General features: G+C 40.8%; 1 protein-coding gene across 1 annotated transcript; it reads left to right on the top strand.

The window, feature by feature from the left end:
* The first annotated feature begins 24 nt into the window (after window positions 1-24).
* FUCA1 (alpha-L-fucosidase 1) lies at window positions 25-12,711 on the top strand. Its single transcript, XM_017672322.3, has 8 exons — window positions 25-436; window positions 2,961-3,095; window positions 4,814-4,951; window positions 6,743-6,848; window positions 9,011-9,211; window positions 10,284-10,474; window positions 11,586-11,685; window positions 11,903-12,711. The coding sequence occupies exons 1-8, from the start codon at window positions 69-71 to the stop codon at window positions 12,041-12,043; spliced, it is 1,380 nt and encodes a 459-aa protein (XP_017527811.1). The 5' UTR covers window positions 25-68; the 3' UTR covers window positions 12,044-12,711.
* The last annotated feature ends 4,011 nt before the right edge of the window (window positions 12,712-16,722 follow it).

The following is a 16,722-nucleotide window of genomic DNA, read 5'->3' as shown; positions in this document are numbered from 1 at the left end:
AGCCAGGATGGGCGTGGCCGCGCACCTCCCTGCGCGTAAGAGAGGGAGGTAGTGGCGCCGAGGCAGCGATGCCTGCCACCGAGAGGAGGCTGCGGGAGCTGGGCTCCCTGATCCCGCTGCTGGGGCTGCTGGGGCTCGGGGCGGTCGGGTGCCGGTACACCCCGGACTGGCCGAGTCTGGACTCCCGGCCGCTGCCTGAATGGTTCGACCAAGCCAAGTTTGGGATATTCATACACTGGGGCGTGTTCTCGGTGCCGGCCTGGGGCAGCGAGTGGTTCTGGTGGAACTGGAAGGGTATGCTGCAGCCGCAATACCAAAAATTCATGGAGGACAACTACGCCCCCAACTTTACCTACGCCGACTTCGGGCCGCAGTTCACGGCGCGCTTTTTCGAACCCGAGGCGTGGGCGGACCTCTTCCAGAGAGCCGGGGCCAAGTGAGTGTCGTCGCGAGGACGGGCACGGCTCCCCTTCGGCGGCTCTGCTGACCGAGCCCCGAGAGGGGGGTGGGCACGTGGGAAACAAGCGCGGAGTGGGGAGGGGATTGGAGGAGGCGACTTGCCCAGGCTCACACAGCCGGCCGTCAGACTTAATTAAGATAAAGCCCTGGGACCTGGGTATTGCCTGCTGAAGGAGGCAGAACTGAGTGTGGCACGTTTGATCATGAGAAGGTGCATCTGGTTGGGGATTCGAAGAAAATAAAGGTTTCAGGGAGGTGGTGGGCTGAAAAGCCTTCAGTGTCCAGAAATGCATATTGAGGGAACTGAGCGAGGTAATACCTAATGACCCTTCCCAGTCAGCAAGACCATCAGGATTCCAGGATTTTAAGCCAGTGGTATAGAGTCTGGTCTTATATCAACTGAACTTGAACAAGGCGTTTCACTGCCCTTCAGCCTCCTTCAATGGTTGTAGAAAGTAATTGTATTAGTTCCTTTCAGCTTTAATATTTCTAGGAGGGAAGGGAATTCTGGTGTGCAGTGTGTTTGGGCAACAGTACAGATTCGCATTCATCTGCTCTTGATGAACTGCACATAAGAAGTGCTCAAGAAATGTTTGAGTTGTTCTGAGAACTGTCGTAGCCTGTGTGTGAAGTATTCAGAGAACCTTAGGTGTAGAGCCTTGGGTTGGGGGAGAGCGAGGCAAGGCTCCATGAGGTTGCTGAAGGCTGCAGCCCATCCTGAAGGCACTAATCCTTGAGGGCAGTATGTTGCCAGGTGTTGAGTCAGCGAATGGTTACCCTCAGCTTCTAGAAAATCAGTTTGCCTGCTGGGAGGGAAGGGGGTTGGAAGAGAGTCGGAATGGCGGCAGGGAGGTTTCTCCACTACTGGCTTAGAGCAGTGTTCCACCCTCATGAGGTCTCCTCAGTTGTCTTTCCGGGTTTTAGTTTCTCTTGGACTTTTAAAGTTCTCCTGTACTAAAGAGAAATTACAACTGACATTCAGTGTTTGCCAATAAATGTAAGGGATTCTAAGGCTTGTCTAAAGAGAGGTGGTGTTCACTATCTTATAGGAGCCTTAGAAACCTGTAATTTACAAATGACAAAAATTAAAATCTGGGAGGTGCCCTTCATCCAGACCCATTACTGTATGGATGACTGGCCCAGATAGCGGAAGGGAACTAACATCCTAGACTGCAAACTCGTGACTCCAAAGAGAAGGTCCTTTACACCGCACCAGGGGTCTGCAAACCATGGCCTTAGGAATTTGTCCTATGCCTGTGTTTGTAAATTCCCTGAGCATGATTTTTACATTTTCAAAGGATTGTTTAAAAAAACAGAAATGTTTTAAGTAAGAGAAAAATATGCCACAGAGAAGAATGTGGCCCAAACACCTGAAATACTGTCTGGCCCTTAAAGTCTTGGAGCTCCACACCAGCTAGTGATTAAATGATCACGTGTAGGCATTGCCTATTTTTCTGCCATAAAAGCAAATGAAATGTTGAGTGATTTGACCGTTATTTCACCCATTTATATAAGTACATTTCCTGTAGTCAAGTTCTCCCAACCATTTTAAAAGCCTTAACGTATGCTGGGTAAGTTCATGCTTATAGCCCTGCGATTCCCACTCGTCCAACACCAAATGCAATGGTGTATTTTTTCCTACATATATGTATAACAGTAACAGTATTATACACAGCAGTAATAGTAATATAACTTCATTTGTGTACCCGGACCCAATTCCAGTGTGTGTAAATATGTGGGAGGGGGTCTTCCCACACATTCATACACCAAGCACTTCTCAAACACCAGCAAGATGTTGGAAAACTCAACTCAATTCTGATGCTGTCTGCCCGGAGACAGCACCAAACCTTATTAAGGGCTCCATCCTACAAGACTGCCCTCCACCCGCTACTCCAGACCCAGTCACAAGCCCAGGCAGTCCCTGTGCTACAGATTGGAGCTTCCCATGACCTCCCCCCTTAGGTTCTCTTAATTTGCTAGAGCGGCTCACAGAACTCAGGAAAATACATTTACCAGTTTAATAAAGAATTCTATAAAGAATACAAGTTAACAGCCAGATGAAGAGAGACACTGGTTCCAGATAAAGGAGCTTCTCTCCGTGTGGAGCGTGGGCCTGGTTCAGTGGCATGTGGAGGCGCTCTGGTTCCCCGAGCATAGCTCTCTCTGACAGAGAAGCAGGACAGCAACTGAGCAGAGAGGTAAGCTCTTGAGGGTGTTTGTGAGGGCTTCACTGCATAGTCATCATTGACTAATTATTGGCTATTGGCTGATCCAACCTCCAGCCGGTGGGGGTCCAAAAGTCTGTCGTTAACATGACAAAACACCCATTTCACTTTAAGACTCTGCAGTGTTTTCAGAAACTGTGGAAGAAGGCCAAATATACCTGGGAAATATGTATATTTGGTCATATAAATGACCAAATATATGTATTTCTTATGATTCATTATATCACAGCCCACCCACTACTACTTCCTTTGCTCATGTGACTTTGGTGTCCACAGGTATGTAGTCCTGACAGCAAAGCACCATGAAGGCTTCACAAACTGGCCCAGTCCTGTATCTTGGAATTGGAACTCTATGGATCTGGGGCCCCATCGTGATTTGGTTGGCGAGTTGGGAAAAGCTATCCGGAAGAGGTACGTGTCTACAGACAGTTACTCTACCATCTCTTCTGATTTATCATACCTTCTCTATTCCTGTGTTTTGTACGTCTGCATTTCTAAGTAACCTGAAGGAGTCTAGCCTTTAAATTAGCAGCATTTAATGCTTGGCAGTTTTCTTGTGACCCAGGGTGACACCATCAGAGAAGTTCATATCCCTCTCTGGTTGTGGTCAACAGAGACCACAGTGCCCCATTTGACCCTGTGAAGGATTATTTCTAGAAAGCCTTCCAATCCAGGGCCTTTTCCAGTGTCTGATGGAGGCCAGGGGCTGAGTCTCTTAACTTTTGTGCCCCATAGTTTTCAACACAGAGCTTTGCAATTGCTCAAGGAAAGTTTGGATGAAAGGTAGATCAAGAGGGAACCAAAAAGGGCAATTAAAGCAGCAAAAAGTGAGGTAAGGAGCCGCTCAGTTGATTCTAATTAATGTTCCCTAATATTTACCTCTTAGTAAGAAGTAACTTGCCAGGATCAAAGAGCTAGGAAGTGGTAGAGGTGGGATTTGAACCCAGGTATCCTGGTTTTAGACCATACAGTCCTGGATATGTTTACTATAAAAAAGAAAAGTGGTATTTATGCCATGCCTAATTTCAGCTCTGTTGTGATTTGTTAAAACTTGATGTCCTACTTAAGGGGTTGGCCAGTGGCCTCTCTATGCAAATAAAGTTTGATTGGAACACAGCTATGCCCATTCATTTATGTGTTGTCAATGGCTGCTTTCAGGCTACAATTTCAGAGTTAGGATAGAGAACACAAGGCCTGCAAAGCCTAAAATTCTATCCAGTCCATTAAGAAATCATTTGCTGACTCCTGTCACCTGTTGTTCAGTATTCAGTTTCCCAGTGATTTGCTTTGCTAAGTCCTGCTGTAAAATTCTAAGATGTTGATTAGATCTGGACTTCACCACCTGTGATTTTTACCTTCGTTTTATCTATTTAGTCCCTGAATCATATGATGAAATACTTCAATTCTTTCTACTTTATCTGTAGCATTGAAATGTTATCCTTACTTTTTATGTACATTACAGTGTTTCTGTAACACTCACCATTCATAATTCAAAACAAGCTTTATTGTCTATGAAAATAAACACTTTAGCCATTTTTCATTTCAAGTATGTTAAGAACTATTAGTAAATCTTAGATAAGTGAAACAAACCTATATTCATTAATTTAACAATGGAGAAAATGTTACTAATGATTATTTCTGAGTGATAAGATTTTGGATATTTTATTCTTTATACTTTTCCCTATTTTCCAATATCTCTACAGTGTGTATTCTTTTTTTTCCTGTTTTTTTTATATTAAGGTGGTATCATTCATGTACACTCTTATGAAGGTTTCACATGAGCATTCTACAATGTCTATTCTTACGATTGACAGAAAACTTTTTTTTAATAAGACAGTATGTCATTCCTGAGATAATTGACTTAAAAGATAAAAGATGGTTTAAATGACATTTGATGTCATGATATTCACGTATAAAAAGTAATTATGTATGTTACCAAAAACATAATAAACACAACCATTTTGCTTAAGTGAGTAATAAGAGGTATCTAAGGAAATGGTTTGGGGTCCCACCCCTTTGTACATACTTTCATGTAAGTTTCACTGAGTTGAAAAAATGCTGCCACTGATTTTTCTTAAATGATTTTTTCTTTGCTCGATGACAGTTGCTGTCCTGTTTTTCTGTTTAAGGAACATGCACTATGGACTCTATCACTCACTGTTAGAATGGTTCCATCCACTCTACCTACTTGACAAGAAAAATGGCTTCAAAACACAGTATTTTGTCAATGCAAAAACAATGCCAGAGCTGTACGACCTTGTTTACAGGTAAAAAAAAAAGTGTTTCTGGCACTATGACTTTTATCAATGAAACCAGAGTTCCCTATAATATGATACGATTAAAGTTGGGGGAAGAGGGAAAGGGAGGAATAGGGAAAAAAGACATCAAAATAATAAAAGTCGTGATTATATCAAGACAAACTATATTTTTCCCTCTTACTTTTCAAGACTTCTGTAATGTGGTCCTATTGCCTTTATAAATCGAAACAATCAAACAAAACCGAGGATGGTAATTAAGTGAAAACCTCAGTTCCCTCCTCACATACTGTTTTGTCAGGACCTTGGAGAGGGGCAACATGGTGCTGGACCCTGCATAGAATTTGGCATCAAAGCAGATGTGCATTTGAATCCTGGCTCTTGCAAAACTTAAACAGATTACCTGAGCCTCAGATTCTCATGCTACAAAATAGGGATAATAATGCCTTCCATACAGGGCTCAGAATAATATGTGAAAAGTATCTGTCACCTTGTCTGGTACAGAATAAGGGTTTTATTGTCATCATTATTCTTAAAATGACCACTTTCACTTTGGGATTTGTCCCTAGTTTTCACCATGTTTTATTCCTGGTTTGTCCTTTTTGAACCTGGGTGCTTAGAGGAACCTGGACAAGCTTAAGGGGCTGCCATCTCTGCCTGGACTCTCATGTTAGAACAAAAAATAAAAAATGTCCTTGCATCCAGATGACTTCTCTAAGGAAAGAGTACAGTTGTGAGAGACCAGCAGAGGCTTCGAGTGAGACAGAACTGGATCTGAAATCCATTTCTTTCTTACTGGCTGTGTGGCATTGAAGAAACTACTTGATCTCTCTAGGTTTCAGTTTCTTTATCTGTGAAATGGGAATAACATAGACCATGGAGTCATTCTGAGAACAAATGAGGTAATGGTATCAAGTGCCTAGAAGAGTTTCTCATGCACAGTAAAACACAGACCATCCATGTTGTTTCTTGCCTCTTAAACAGGCAGTCTTTTTACAGGTGTCTACTTGCTCCCTTAATGAGGGAATACAGCAGACGATTAGGCATCAGGCAGGACTCTGGTCCATATTGTTCATTTGAGTTCCAGCTCCTGTTGCTTAAAAGCTTTGTCACCTAAAACAAATCACCCTACTGGGCCTCAGATTCTTCCTCTCTAAAGAATAACATGCACCTTAGAGGTAGACACACTCTTTCTCACAAACACATGCACACACCTCATACGTCTCGGAGTAATAATGATGTGAAAAGTGCAGCTGTGGCTCAAGTGGATTCAATAGATCCCTGATAGTCAAATCTTTGGGCTGTCCAAAAAAAAAAATGCAGAACAGTTCATCTCTTAATACGTCTTAAAAGCAGAAGCCTTAATTCTCTAGTTGTAGAGTACCACTCTTTTAATTGGAAGTAGTTGCTGGAAGGAAACCAAATTGTATATAAATTGATTATATTAAATTGTATATAAATTATAGCTCTATTTTTTAAAAAGATACCTAAAAAATGGAATTGGATCCCTACCTTATACTATACACACACCCACACAAAAAAAGATATCTAAAAAAACAAGATTAGGGAGAAATATAACAAAATTCTGCATATTAACAGTGGTTATGTTAGCAAAGGGTTTGTGTGTGTGTGTGTATGTATGTTGTCTCTAGTTTTCCACATTCTCTGTACTATGATAATTTTAAGGTGATTTCAAAATGGTAGAGGATTAATCTATAAATATTTGTTGTCAAAATAGATCCATCAGATTTTCCTGTGAATGGATTGAGGTAATAAACTTGTTTCTAACTGAATGTCTTGCAGGTACAGACCTGACTTGATTTGGTCTGATGGACAGTGGGAAGCTCCTGAGTCTTACTGGAACTCTACAGCCTTTCTTGCTTGGCTCTACAATGATAGCCCAGTCAAAGTATGTGGTTATATGACTTACCTCTTATTTATCTGTTATGATAAAAGTGTAAGAAGCCAAGATCATCTAGAGTAATGACAATTACAGCGGCAGCAATGATATGTCATATCAACATAGGAGCGGTAGGGACCAGGGGACTTAATAAACATTAAAGGTTTCTCCTTTAATTCTTTTATTTCCCCCTTCCTTGGAGTATATACTTTCTTTTTCTCCTTTAATTCTTGATTTTGACAACATAGGTTTAAATCTTGTTAAATCTAAGTAGTAGAATAGAAATAGTATATGGAAATCCCAGATCACCATAGAGAAAATAAAATAAACTAGTAGGCAAACATTATAAATGAGAAAAACACCCAAAAAGTTAATATTCAAAACATGCCAAATTAAATGATGGGGACAAAATGTGAGTATCTGTGGCCTCACCTACTTTGTGCTGATTATGTAATTTAACTCTCAAGGGAGAAATTTCATTTCCCTTATATCCAAATTCTTGAGGGAACTTTGCTTATCTCCTCCTCTTCCCCATAATCAACACTATTTCACCGTATAATAGCCACCCATTTACAGGTTGTATTTCAGTATACTTGTGAAGTAGAAGAAGTCTTAAATTTCACTATAGAAAATTACAGAAATTTTATGTAATCTAGATTCATTGTGGATTTTAAAGAAAAATTCAAGACCAGTTTGAACTGAGCTATCTTCTTGGTAGATTCATAAACCTCTACAGATCTTACTGGGTAACTAGTACTAAATTCTGAAAATGGGAAGAAAGACAAAAGGAAAGATCCTATGTGCTAAAAAGAGACATTAAGAGCAATTTTCTGGGACTTGCTAACTGTGTGGGGACTTAGGCTGGGGCCGCGCAGACACGGATGCTGCCAACCCTGCTCTCCCCAGTCTTGTCCTGAAGGTTTTCTCATATGAGGAAAGAGTGTTATTTAGGAGCTATACTCACATTAGGGAAGTGCTTTTAGGAAAAAAATTCCCCTGTCCATATTGTTCATTCTGCCTGTAACTCCCGCGTAGCTCACTCCCATGCTTTCTGTAGGTCTAAAGAGGCCGTTGTCTATTTAGGGCAGGCAGACTTCCCTGTCACCCTGCCTACAATTGCAGCATGTCCTGTCACAACTGTATGCCTTCCCCCGCTCTTTTTCTCTTAGCGGTCACCTGGACAAACATACTTCAGATATCATTCACCTTACTTAGTAATTCTAGGCAGGGCAGCAGGGAAGTGTGCCCTAAATTGACAACTGCTAAACCCCCAATGCTGAGAGCAGTGCTTGGCTCAGTCAGGCAATAATATTGGTCCAGTGTCAACTAAATCTGGCTCCTGATAATTTATATACTTTCCTGAACAAGAAAGAAACTCTCCTCTAATAACATGGCCACTTATTCTAACCCCCAGGTAATTAATTCTGATGTGAAGTCTTATTTTAAGTACCACAGATCTTTCTCCTTAGGCGATCTCTGCTGGGTCTCGGAAGGCAAGAACTGTGTTTTATCACCTTCGATGCCCCAGTATGAGCCTCATGGTAGCATTAAACATTAACATTAAGGTATTCCACGTAATGATTTCTCAGAGTTCAACAAAACCTTGGAAGAAGGAAAAGAGTATTTGATTGCTGACTTTCTTTACCTGCAAAGACAGGTTATGTTGTGGAAAGCATCTGGGGCTGGTTTCATGATTCATAGTTCCAGCTTTCTGAAATTCGGCCTAGGGATATGACTTCAACCAAGTCTTCTCTTCCCCTTTTTTCCTCTAATAGAATCAGTGGTTTATTAGATGATCTTTAAAATAGACTCTTCCAACTCTGACATTACATAACATTAGACCAGGTTTCTCAGTCTCATTCTATTGACATTTAGGGCTGGGTATTTCTTTGTTGTAAGGGGGCTGCTGTTGTTATATGTTAAGATGTTTAACAGAATCCCTGGTCCCTACCCACTAGATGCAAGTAGCACCACTCCAGTGTGACAACTTGAAATGTCTCCAGACTTTGCCAAAAGACCCCTCCAGGACAAAATGGCCCTCAGATAAGAACTACTGCTCTAGACTAAGTCAGTTCCTGGTTTCCAAATAGACACTTAATTCATAAAACTGCATTATATAAGGAAGCTAAGTGGTTTTACCCCTGATGACACAGTATTCTTTCTTCCTTTAGAATGGAGTAGTGGTAAATGACCGATGGTGTAAGAGCTGCATCTGTCGGCATGGAGGATACTACAACTGTGAAGATAAATTCAAGCCACAGACTTTGCCAAATCATAAGTGGGAGATGTGCACCTCCATAGACAAGCTATCCTGGGGCTATCGCCGAAACATGAAGATGTCTGGCATTTCAAGTGAAGCTGAAATCATTTCAGTAAGAGCACCTGTGTGCTCATTGTTAACTATTATTTCTAACTAGCCTCCTAAGAGTGGTGGAAGCACTCTGGTTGGAAGTGCAGGCTGACAGAACCCTTTGGGGCTATTTCTAAACATACTCATAGAAGCAAGTCACTTTTTAATTATTAAAGAAATAATTATAATTGCAAAAGCAAGTTTTATGTACAGAGATGTTCTTCCCAGGATTATTTTGAGCTAGACATACGGGTTTCAATTTGTTACAACCATAAAAGGATACTTAAAATCGACTTGAGGATTTTACTTAGCCATTAAAATGTTCATGAACATAATATAGGTAAATGCTTAGGGGTGGAGTGAAAAAATAGTCATATATTATAGCAACTATATAAAATTAACTGCACAGAAAAAAAAACAGAAGGAAACGAAAGTTAGTGGTGGTGTGGTGTCTTTAGGATGCTGTAAATTCTCCTTTTAAAAATTTTCTGTATGTAACCTTAATTTTTCCAAGCTGCTTTGAAGTGCACCTATCTGAGGACACACAACCCCCACACTCCAGAAGCCTTAAAGAACGTATCTGTTCACAGCATGTTTTCCCAAAAGAGCAGCGTTTCTATTTACATAGTCCATTGAATACCAAGGTCCCAAAGATTTTCATATCTCTTCCATCTCCCCCAAAGGCTCAAAATGTCTCCCCTCTGATCCCTATATTCCGTCTCTGTGGCTCCTTCTGATTCCTTCACTGCCAAGTGCTCTGTTCCCAGCTTCCCTGCTCACACTTGGTGCTTCTGATACACGACCTTCCCCACTGTATACAGCACCATGAGAAGTGCGGTCCTACAGGGAAGTACCCATCGTCACTGCCTGGGATTCAATTTAATATATTTCTCCATCTTGTATCAGGGTGTTCCAATTTTCTGATACAAGCCTGTCCTGCTTTTATAATGACAAATAGTGACCATTTTCAAAAGGGACATTCACAAAGCAGAGAATGTGCCCTAGATTCTTTTTCTTCTCACGTCTGTGTGTTCTGAGTGTCGTGCCAGGCTTGGTCTTCATAGCTAAGATCTCATTGTTTGTGCCCTCTCCAGGAACTGATAGAGACAGTAAGCTTAGGAGGCAACTATCTTCTCAACATTGGACCAACTAAAGACGGACTGATTGTTCCCATATTCCAAGAAAGGCTACTTGCTGTTGGGAAGTGGCTACACATCAACGGGGAGGCCATCTATTCCTCTAAACCATGGAGGGTGCAATCTGAAAAGAACATGACATCTGTCTGGTGAGTCTTGTCGTCTGTTGTGCACAGAAACAGGATTGCAGCCCATCTTGAACTGGCATCTCCACAATATTACAAGCTAGGCTGAAAGTCATCGTGAGGAAACCTAAAATCTATCCTTTTGCTATTAAATTTGTATCCCAATTTATGTATTAGGCCACCAACATACCTGACTATTGAGGGAGATGGCAGGCTTGGTGGAAAAAGGAGCTACAGAGCACCAGTCAATGTATGTGACACTGTTGCCCCACCTCCTAAAAACAGCAGTAGTTAATACTTGTATAGCACCTGCAGGGTGCAAGGCTCCATTATAAAGCCTTTTCACTCATTGAATCTCCTCAACAGTTTCACCTAAGTAGATTGTTATTGTCCCCCTGTTACAAGTGAGAAACGGGACCCAGGGCAGTCATATCACAGAGCTGAAAAGTAGAGAAGTCTTGATTCATACTTGGAATTATGGATCTAGTTATTTGATTGTGGGACTCACTTTTTCAACTGCATAATGGGGTGATGATACTTAACTTCCTGGAGTTATTGTGAGGGTTAATGAGCCAATGTAAAGTGCCCAGTGGAGTGCCAGGCACGTGCCACGTGTTCAACAAAAGGTATCTGCTGGTGTTATTGTTGTAGAGCATAGGTCTTCAGGTCAGGGGAAAGACATTCATCCCTTTGTTTTGGGTGAGTTCTTTTTAGTGATTTTCGTGCTCTTTTCTAAGCACAGTGAGATCTCAAAACAACAGATTCATCTCCTTTGCACATCTTGCCCTTGTTATGTCCTCTGCTGTTTTCCCTTGGATTTGGAGTTGAAAAAAGATTTGAATAATAAGGCAAAGATAAGGCAGGTACTTCACAGTGTGAAATACCTAGTATAAGAATTAAAATGTTTTAAAGAAAACTTTAGCCCAATACAGAGGTGTCACCAAAAGAATCTTACAGGGCTGGCTGCCTCCTTCCCACAGAGTTTAACTGGTACCAAGTCATTAGTGCTTCCTAGTAGCAGTGACAGACTCAAAGTCTTGAAATTGGTGGATAATTGAGAGAGAGAGATGTATAAGATTATGTGCCAGGGTAACAAGGCAGGTATCTTTGAGAGTGTTGTGTCTTTTTTTCCCAGGTATACCTCAAAAGGATCAGATGTTTATGCCTTTTTCCTGTACTGGCCAGAAAATGGAGTCTTAAGACTTCAAGCCCCTGTAACTACCTCAGCTACCCAGGTGAGGAGCTTCAGCCAGTCCTTCCCGCCATATAACTTTCTCTGAAGAAATTGGTACATCTTCTCTATATCTTCCTTCCCCAGGTTTCCCCATATTTATTCCCCTTGTAGACTGTCTTCTCTGTCCTGCCCCAGCAGGATCGTTTCCCACCATGTTCAGGCCATATTCTGACCTCATTAATGCATTCATGATTTTCCATCCCTTTTACTTTCTGCAGATAAGGTTGCTGGGAGTCGAAAAAGATCTGAAGTGGACCAAAGATCCAAATGTAGGTTTTCTCATTTATCTGCCCCAGTTACCATTCTCAGTTCTCCCCGTTCAGTTTGGTTGGGCTCTAAAGCTGATAGGAGTTAAATGATCACGGGAGTTCAAGAGGAACACTACCTGCTGTCTGCTACTTTGATTTTCCCCTGGAGTATCATCATTGTAATAAACTACTCTTCTCTACCCAGAAATGCCTTTTCCAACACATTTCAATCAGTGGGACTGAATGTATTCCACTGATGTCTCAATGGGTCAGAGCTGAGATCCACTGTTAGCACATCTCTCTCTGATCAGCAGAAGGAGGAACTAAACAGTTAAGCTCTGACTTCGTCCATACCTAACTTTGGAAATTAGCTACACTGAAAATTGCCCTCCATTCTCTGTGTTTGATGACCTCTGTGGTTGAAGTTATTCATAGACTTCAGGTGAAGAATAAGCCAGGTCACCCTGTTGCCCATGGGAAGGGGCGAAAAGGGTTTGGTAAGCTTAGCCTCATGCTAATTATTTAGTATCAGTTGTCATAAAAAACCCGCTTATCCTCCGAGCCCCCATCGCCCAACAGAAGCAGGAGAGCCTGGATGGGCAGGAAAAGGCTTGCTAGGCTGCTGTGGTCAGCTTTTCAGAAATTTCCAAAGCAAACTAAGAGCTCTGAAAATGAGTCTGTTTAAAGCAATACTGTAAGAAAATGGATGTGATTCTGCCCTGCTTTTTAAAACATGATCAAATAAATAAATTTGTATGTCAGATTATTACTACCAAAAAGCATGTTGTAACTTTCTTCTGGGACTATGTGAGCTGCCTATAGCTTTATGTTCTTTAAAAAAAAAAAAAAATGCTGGGGCTGCGGGGCAGCCTGCCAAGTCTGCATGATGCAGAGCCCCGGTGGAAATCCTTTGGTTTTCTGCTCGCTTCTGGTACCATTCTTTTGAGTTGACTATCAGTTTAGCCTCTTTGTTTTAGATCTAGTCAAATTTTGTTTCTTTTTTATTTAATAGATGTATTAGAAATCTTTACCCAACATTTAAGGAATATTTGTCTTTCTCAAACACATACGGAACATTTACAAACGTAACAAAGAAGCGGTATCATACAGACTATATAGTATGTCTACAACATAATTAAAAGACCATAAAAACTTGGCAAAAACCCATGTTTGCAAACTTTAAAACATTCTTCTAATTAATTGAATCAAAGAAGGTACCATACAGAGATTTAGAAAATACTTCGAATGATAATTTAAAACACTATGTATGGAGCTAAAAAAAAAAAGCAGGGACATGGGACAAGCATTACTAATTTTTCCTATGATGAAAAATGCTGAGATATAAATAGTAAGAACAGGAGGGACTCCATCTTAAGGCTAAGATTCCATTTAACCAAGGAGTTAGGAGGTAAGATTCCTAATATATTTTATGGTGATTAGCCAAAAGCCTAGCTTATCTTAAGGCCAGACAAGCATTTATAAATGATATGTCTCCACTGCTTGAGGGTAACCGTGGTCTTGGAGAAGAACAGGACCAATAGCTTGTGTTAAGTTTTTCTTACAGAATATTATGTAAGGACTGATCATGTTACTGTCTCTATACCACTGGAGACAGACATTATGAGACCACACATCAGCCAACACTCCCTTGGCCCTTTTTTACCCCATTCTTGAAATCCTCAAACACCGGAATCCTAAGCCTTTAAGCGCACCTCTCCTCGGAGGCTGCCCCCATTCCCCTTTTCTCCAAGTGTGTACTTTGCTTTAAATAAAACCTTGGTCCTCAGTTTATTGGTTTGTCTCCGTGCTCTTCCAAGCCTGCAGGGAGGTTAATAAGAGACCCCTTTCCCAGTGGTAAGTGCCTTTGTTACTTCACTACTTCCTTCAATTTTCTAGACTTAGGCACAACTCTTCACTTTCTCTGTCCTACTTCAGACAAGTAGGGAAGGGCTCCTGAGATCTGATTTGGGCCTGCAAGTTCCCGTCACCTGCATGACCAGGCCTGGACTGCAGTTGTATGATCATGCCCTTTAGCAGCCTGCCCGAAAATCTTTCTTTGCTTTGCAAAGTTCTCAGAACATAATCTCACTCCATGCAGTGCTCTGTGGCTCCGCTAAATCCTGGGGTGGTAGACACTTGGTTCCCACGCTGTGCAGATCAAGCAAACACTGGACGCCAGGTGACCCTGGCTCCTGGAGTTGGCCAGAGACCTGCCCTATGCCAAACAGGAGTTCAGTGAGCTTTCCTTTCCTCCCTCTGTCCTTGCTCTCTACTGACTACTCAGCTGCTGCTATTCACTACTACGCTTGCTTTAATGAATTTCTTCCTTACCTACACTCATCCAACCTGTTCAATAATTCTTTCTCGATGAGAGTCAAGAAGCCTCCCCCGTGCAGGTTGAGGTTTCACCAGGTTGACCTCCCCGTATGCAGCTACCTGACAACAGAAATATCTTCTCTGACCACAGCTGGATGAAGTTAGAAATCAATAGCAGAAGGAAAGCTGAAAAATTCACAAAATTGTGGAAATCAAAAATTACACTCTTTAACAACCAATGAATCAAAGAAGAAACAAGGGAAATTACAAAACATTTAGAACAGAAACAAAATACGACATACCAAAACTTAACTGGATGCGGTGAAAGCAGTGCTAAGGGGGAAATCTATAAATACACTAAAAAATTGATCTCAAATCGACATACTTTAAAATTTAAGGAACTAGTTTAAGAACAAACTAAGTCCAAAGCTAGCAGAAGAAAGGAAAAGATTAGAGCAGATATTTTTTTAATAGAAAAGAATAAATGAAACCAAAAGTTGGTTATTCAAAAAGATCAACAAAGTGATGAACCTGGAACTAGATGGACTAAGAAAAAAGTAGACTCATATTACTAAAATTAGAAATGAAAGTGGGGACATTACTACCAATTCTGTTGAAATAAAAAAGGGTTATAACAGAACTATGAACAACTGAATGCCAACAAAAAGCATAGATGAAATGGAAAAATTCCTAAAAACACAAAACCTACCAAAACTAAATCAAGAAATTGAAAATCTGAATATACCTCTAACTAGTAAGGAGAGTGAATCTGTAATAAAATATCTTCTGACCAAAAAAGAAGAAGCCCAATGGCTTATTTAGTGAATTCCACCAAACATTAAAGAACTAACTTTCCAAAAAAAAGTTGGACACCATTTCGAAACTCATTCTATGAGGCCAGCATTAAGCCGATAACCAAACCCAGACAAAAACACAAGAAAACTACAGACCAATAATATCATCTATGAATATTGATGCAACAATTCTGAGCAAAATATCAGCAAAATTAATTCAGCAACACACCATGACCAAGTGGGATTTATTCCTGAAATGCAAGGATAGTTCAACATACAAAAATTGATCAGTGTAATACACCTCATTAACAGAATGAAGGGGGGGAAATTACATGACTGTCTCAGTTGATGTAGTAAAACCATTTGACAAAATGCAACATGTTTTGTGGTAAAAACACCAAATAGGAATAGAAGGAAATTACCTCACATAATAAAAGCCTAGAGCAAACATTAAATAGTGAAAGACTGAAAGCTTTTCCTCTAAGACCAAAAACAAGGCAAGGATTCCCACTTTTTCCACTTCTACTCAACATAGTACTGGAAGTCCTAGCCATCCATATTTGGTCCTATCTTCCTGCTTAACACCCTTCAAATGCATTGCTATTAGGAAAGCTGTTATTATTTATTTTATTTTGCTTAAAACAACAAAAATTTATTGTCTCACAAGTCTGGAGGCCAGAAGTCTAAAATCAAGGTATCAGTAGGGCTGTGCTCCCTCTGAGGTTCTAGTGGATCTGTTTCTTGCCTCTCCAGCATCTGCTGGCTGTTGGCATTCCTTGACTTACGACTGCATCATTCCAGGCTCTGCTTTTGCCTTTACATTTCCTTCTCCTCTGAATGTATGTCTCTCTCTCTCTAACTGCCTCTGTCTCTTTCTTACAATACATGTGATTAAGGAAAGCTGTTATTAATGTGTTCCCAAAGCCCTTTATTACGGTCCCTGTCAAACTCTCATCTTAGTAGGAAGTACCCTTCTCTGCTTTCCCATCATTCTGGCCTTCTTTTCATCTTTCTAAAACAATGTTTTTCAAATTTTTCTAATTGCAGTCTACAGTAAGAAATTTATTTTACACCGCCAACCTGGTTGACATGTAAGTTTTTAAAACAGTACTTAGCTTTACTACTTATGTAATGCACTCTGATAGTTTCTATTGTTTTTAAATTTGGTACCCATTAAATTGATAAATCTAATTAATGAGGCACAACATGCATTTTGAAAAACACTTCTCTAGGCAGTTTCTTTTTTCTGAGCCTTTGCATATGCTACGACCTCTGCCTGTAAAAGCTTTTCTTGTATCCTCTTTACCTGGATAAATCTTACTCATTCTTCAAGATATGAAATCAAAGGATGCATCTCCAGAGTCAGCTACCTGCATTTGAATCCTTAAGAATGTGATGAGCGATCCAATAGGCAAATAGTAATGTTTCATCTTATTCTGAAAGGTAGTAATGACACAACTATCTGTGCTCATATCTGTCTTCCCACACCTCCCAGACCCCAGACCATGAAGTCAGAGCCTCTGATTAATTTTTTTCCTCTGTACAGTCCTAGAGCTCCACTTTACCACGCACAGAATAAGAGCTCACGAAACTTAACGCTGAAGGAAGAACTAGCCGGAAGTAATAAAAACCGAGAGAACGGGGACGAAGCTAGCGTAAGGCGTTAACGTCACTCCAGAG

Source organism: Manis javanica, chromosome 4 (assembly GCF_040802235.1).
Source record: "Manis javanica isolate MJ-LG chromosome 4, MJ_LKY, whole genome shotgun sequence".
NCBI classification, from domain to species: domain Eukaryota; kingdom Metazoa; phylum Chordata; class Mammalia; order Pholidota; family Manidae; genus Manis; species Manis javanica.
This window is presented reverse-complemented; position numbering and strand designations above follow the sequence as displayed.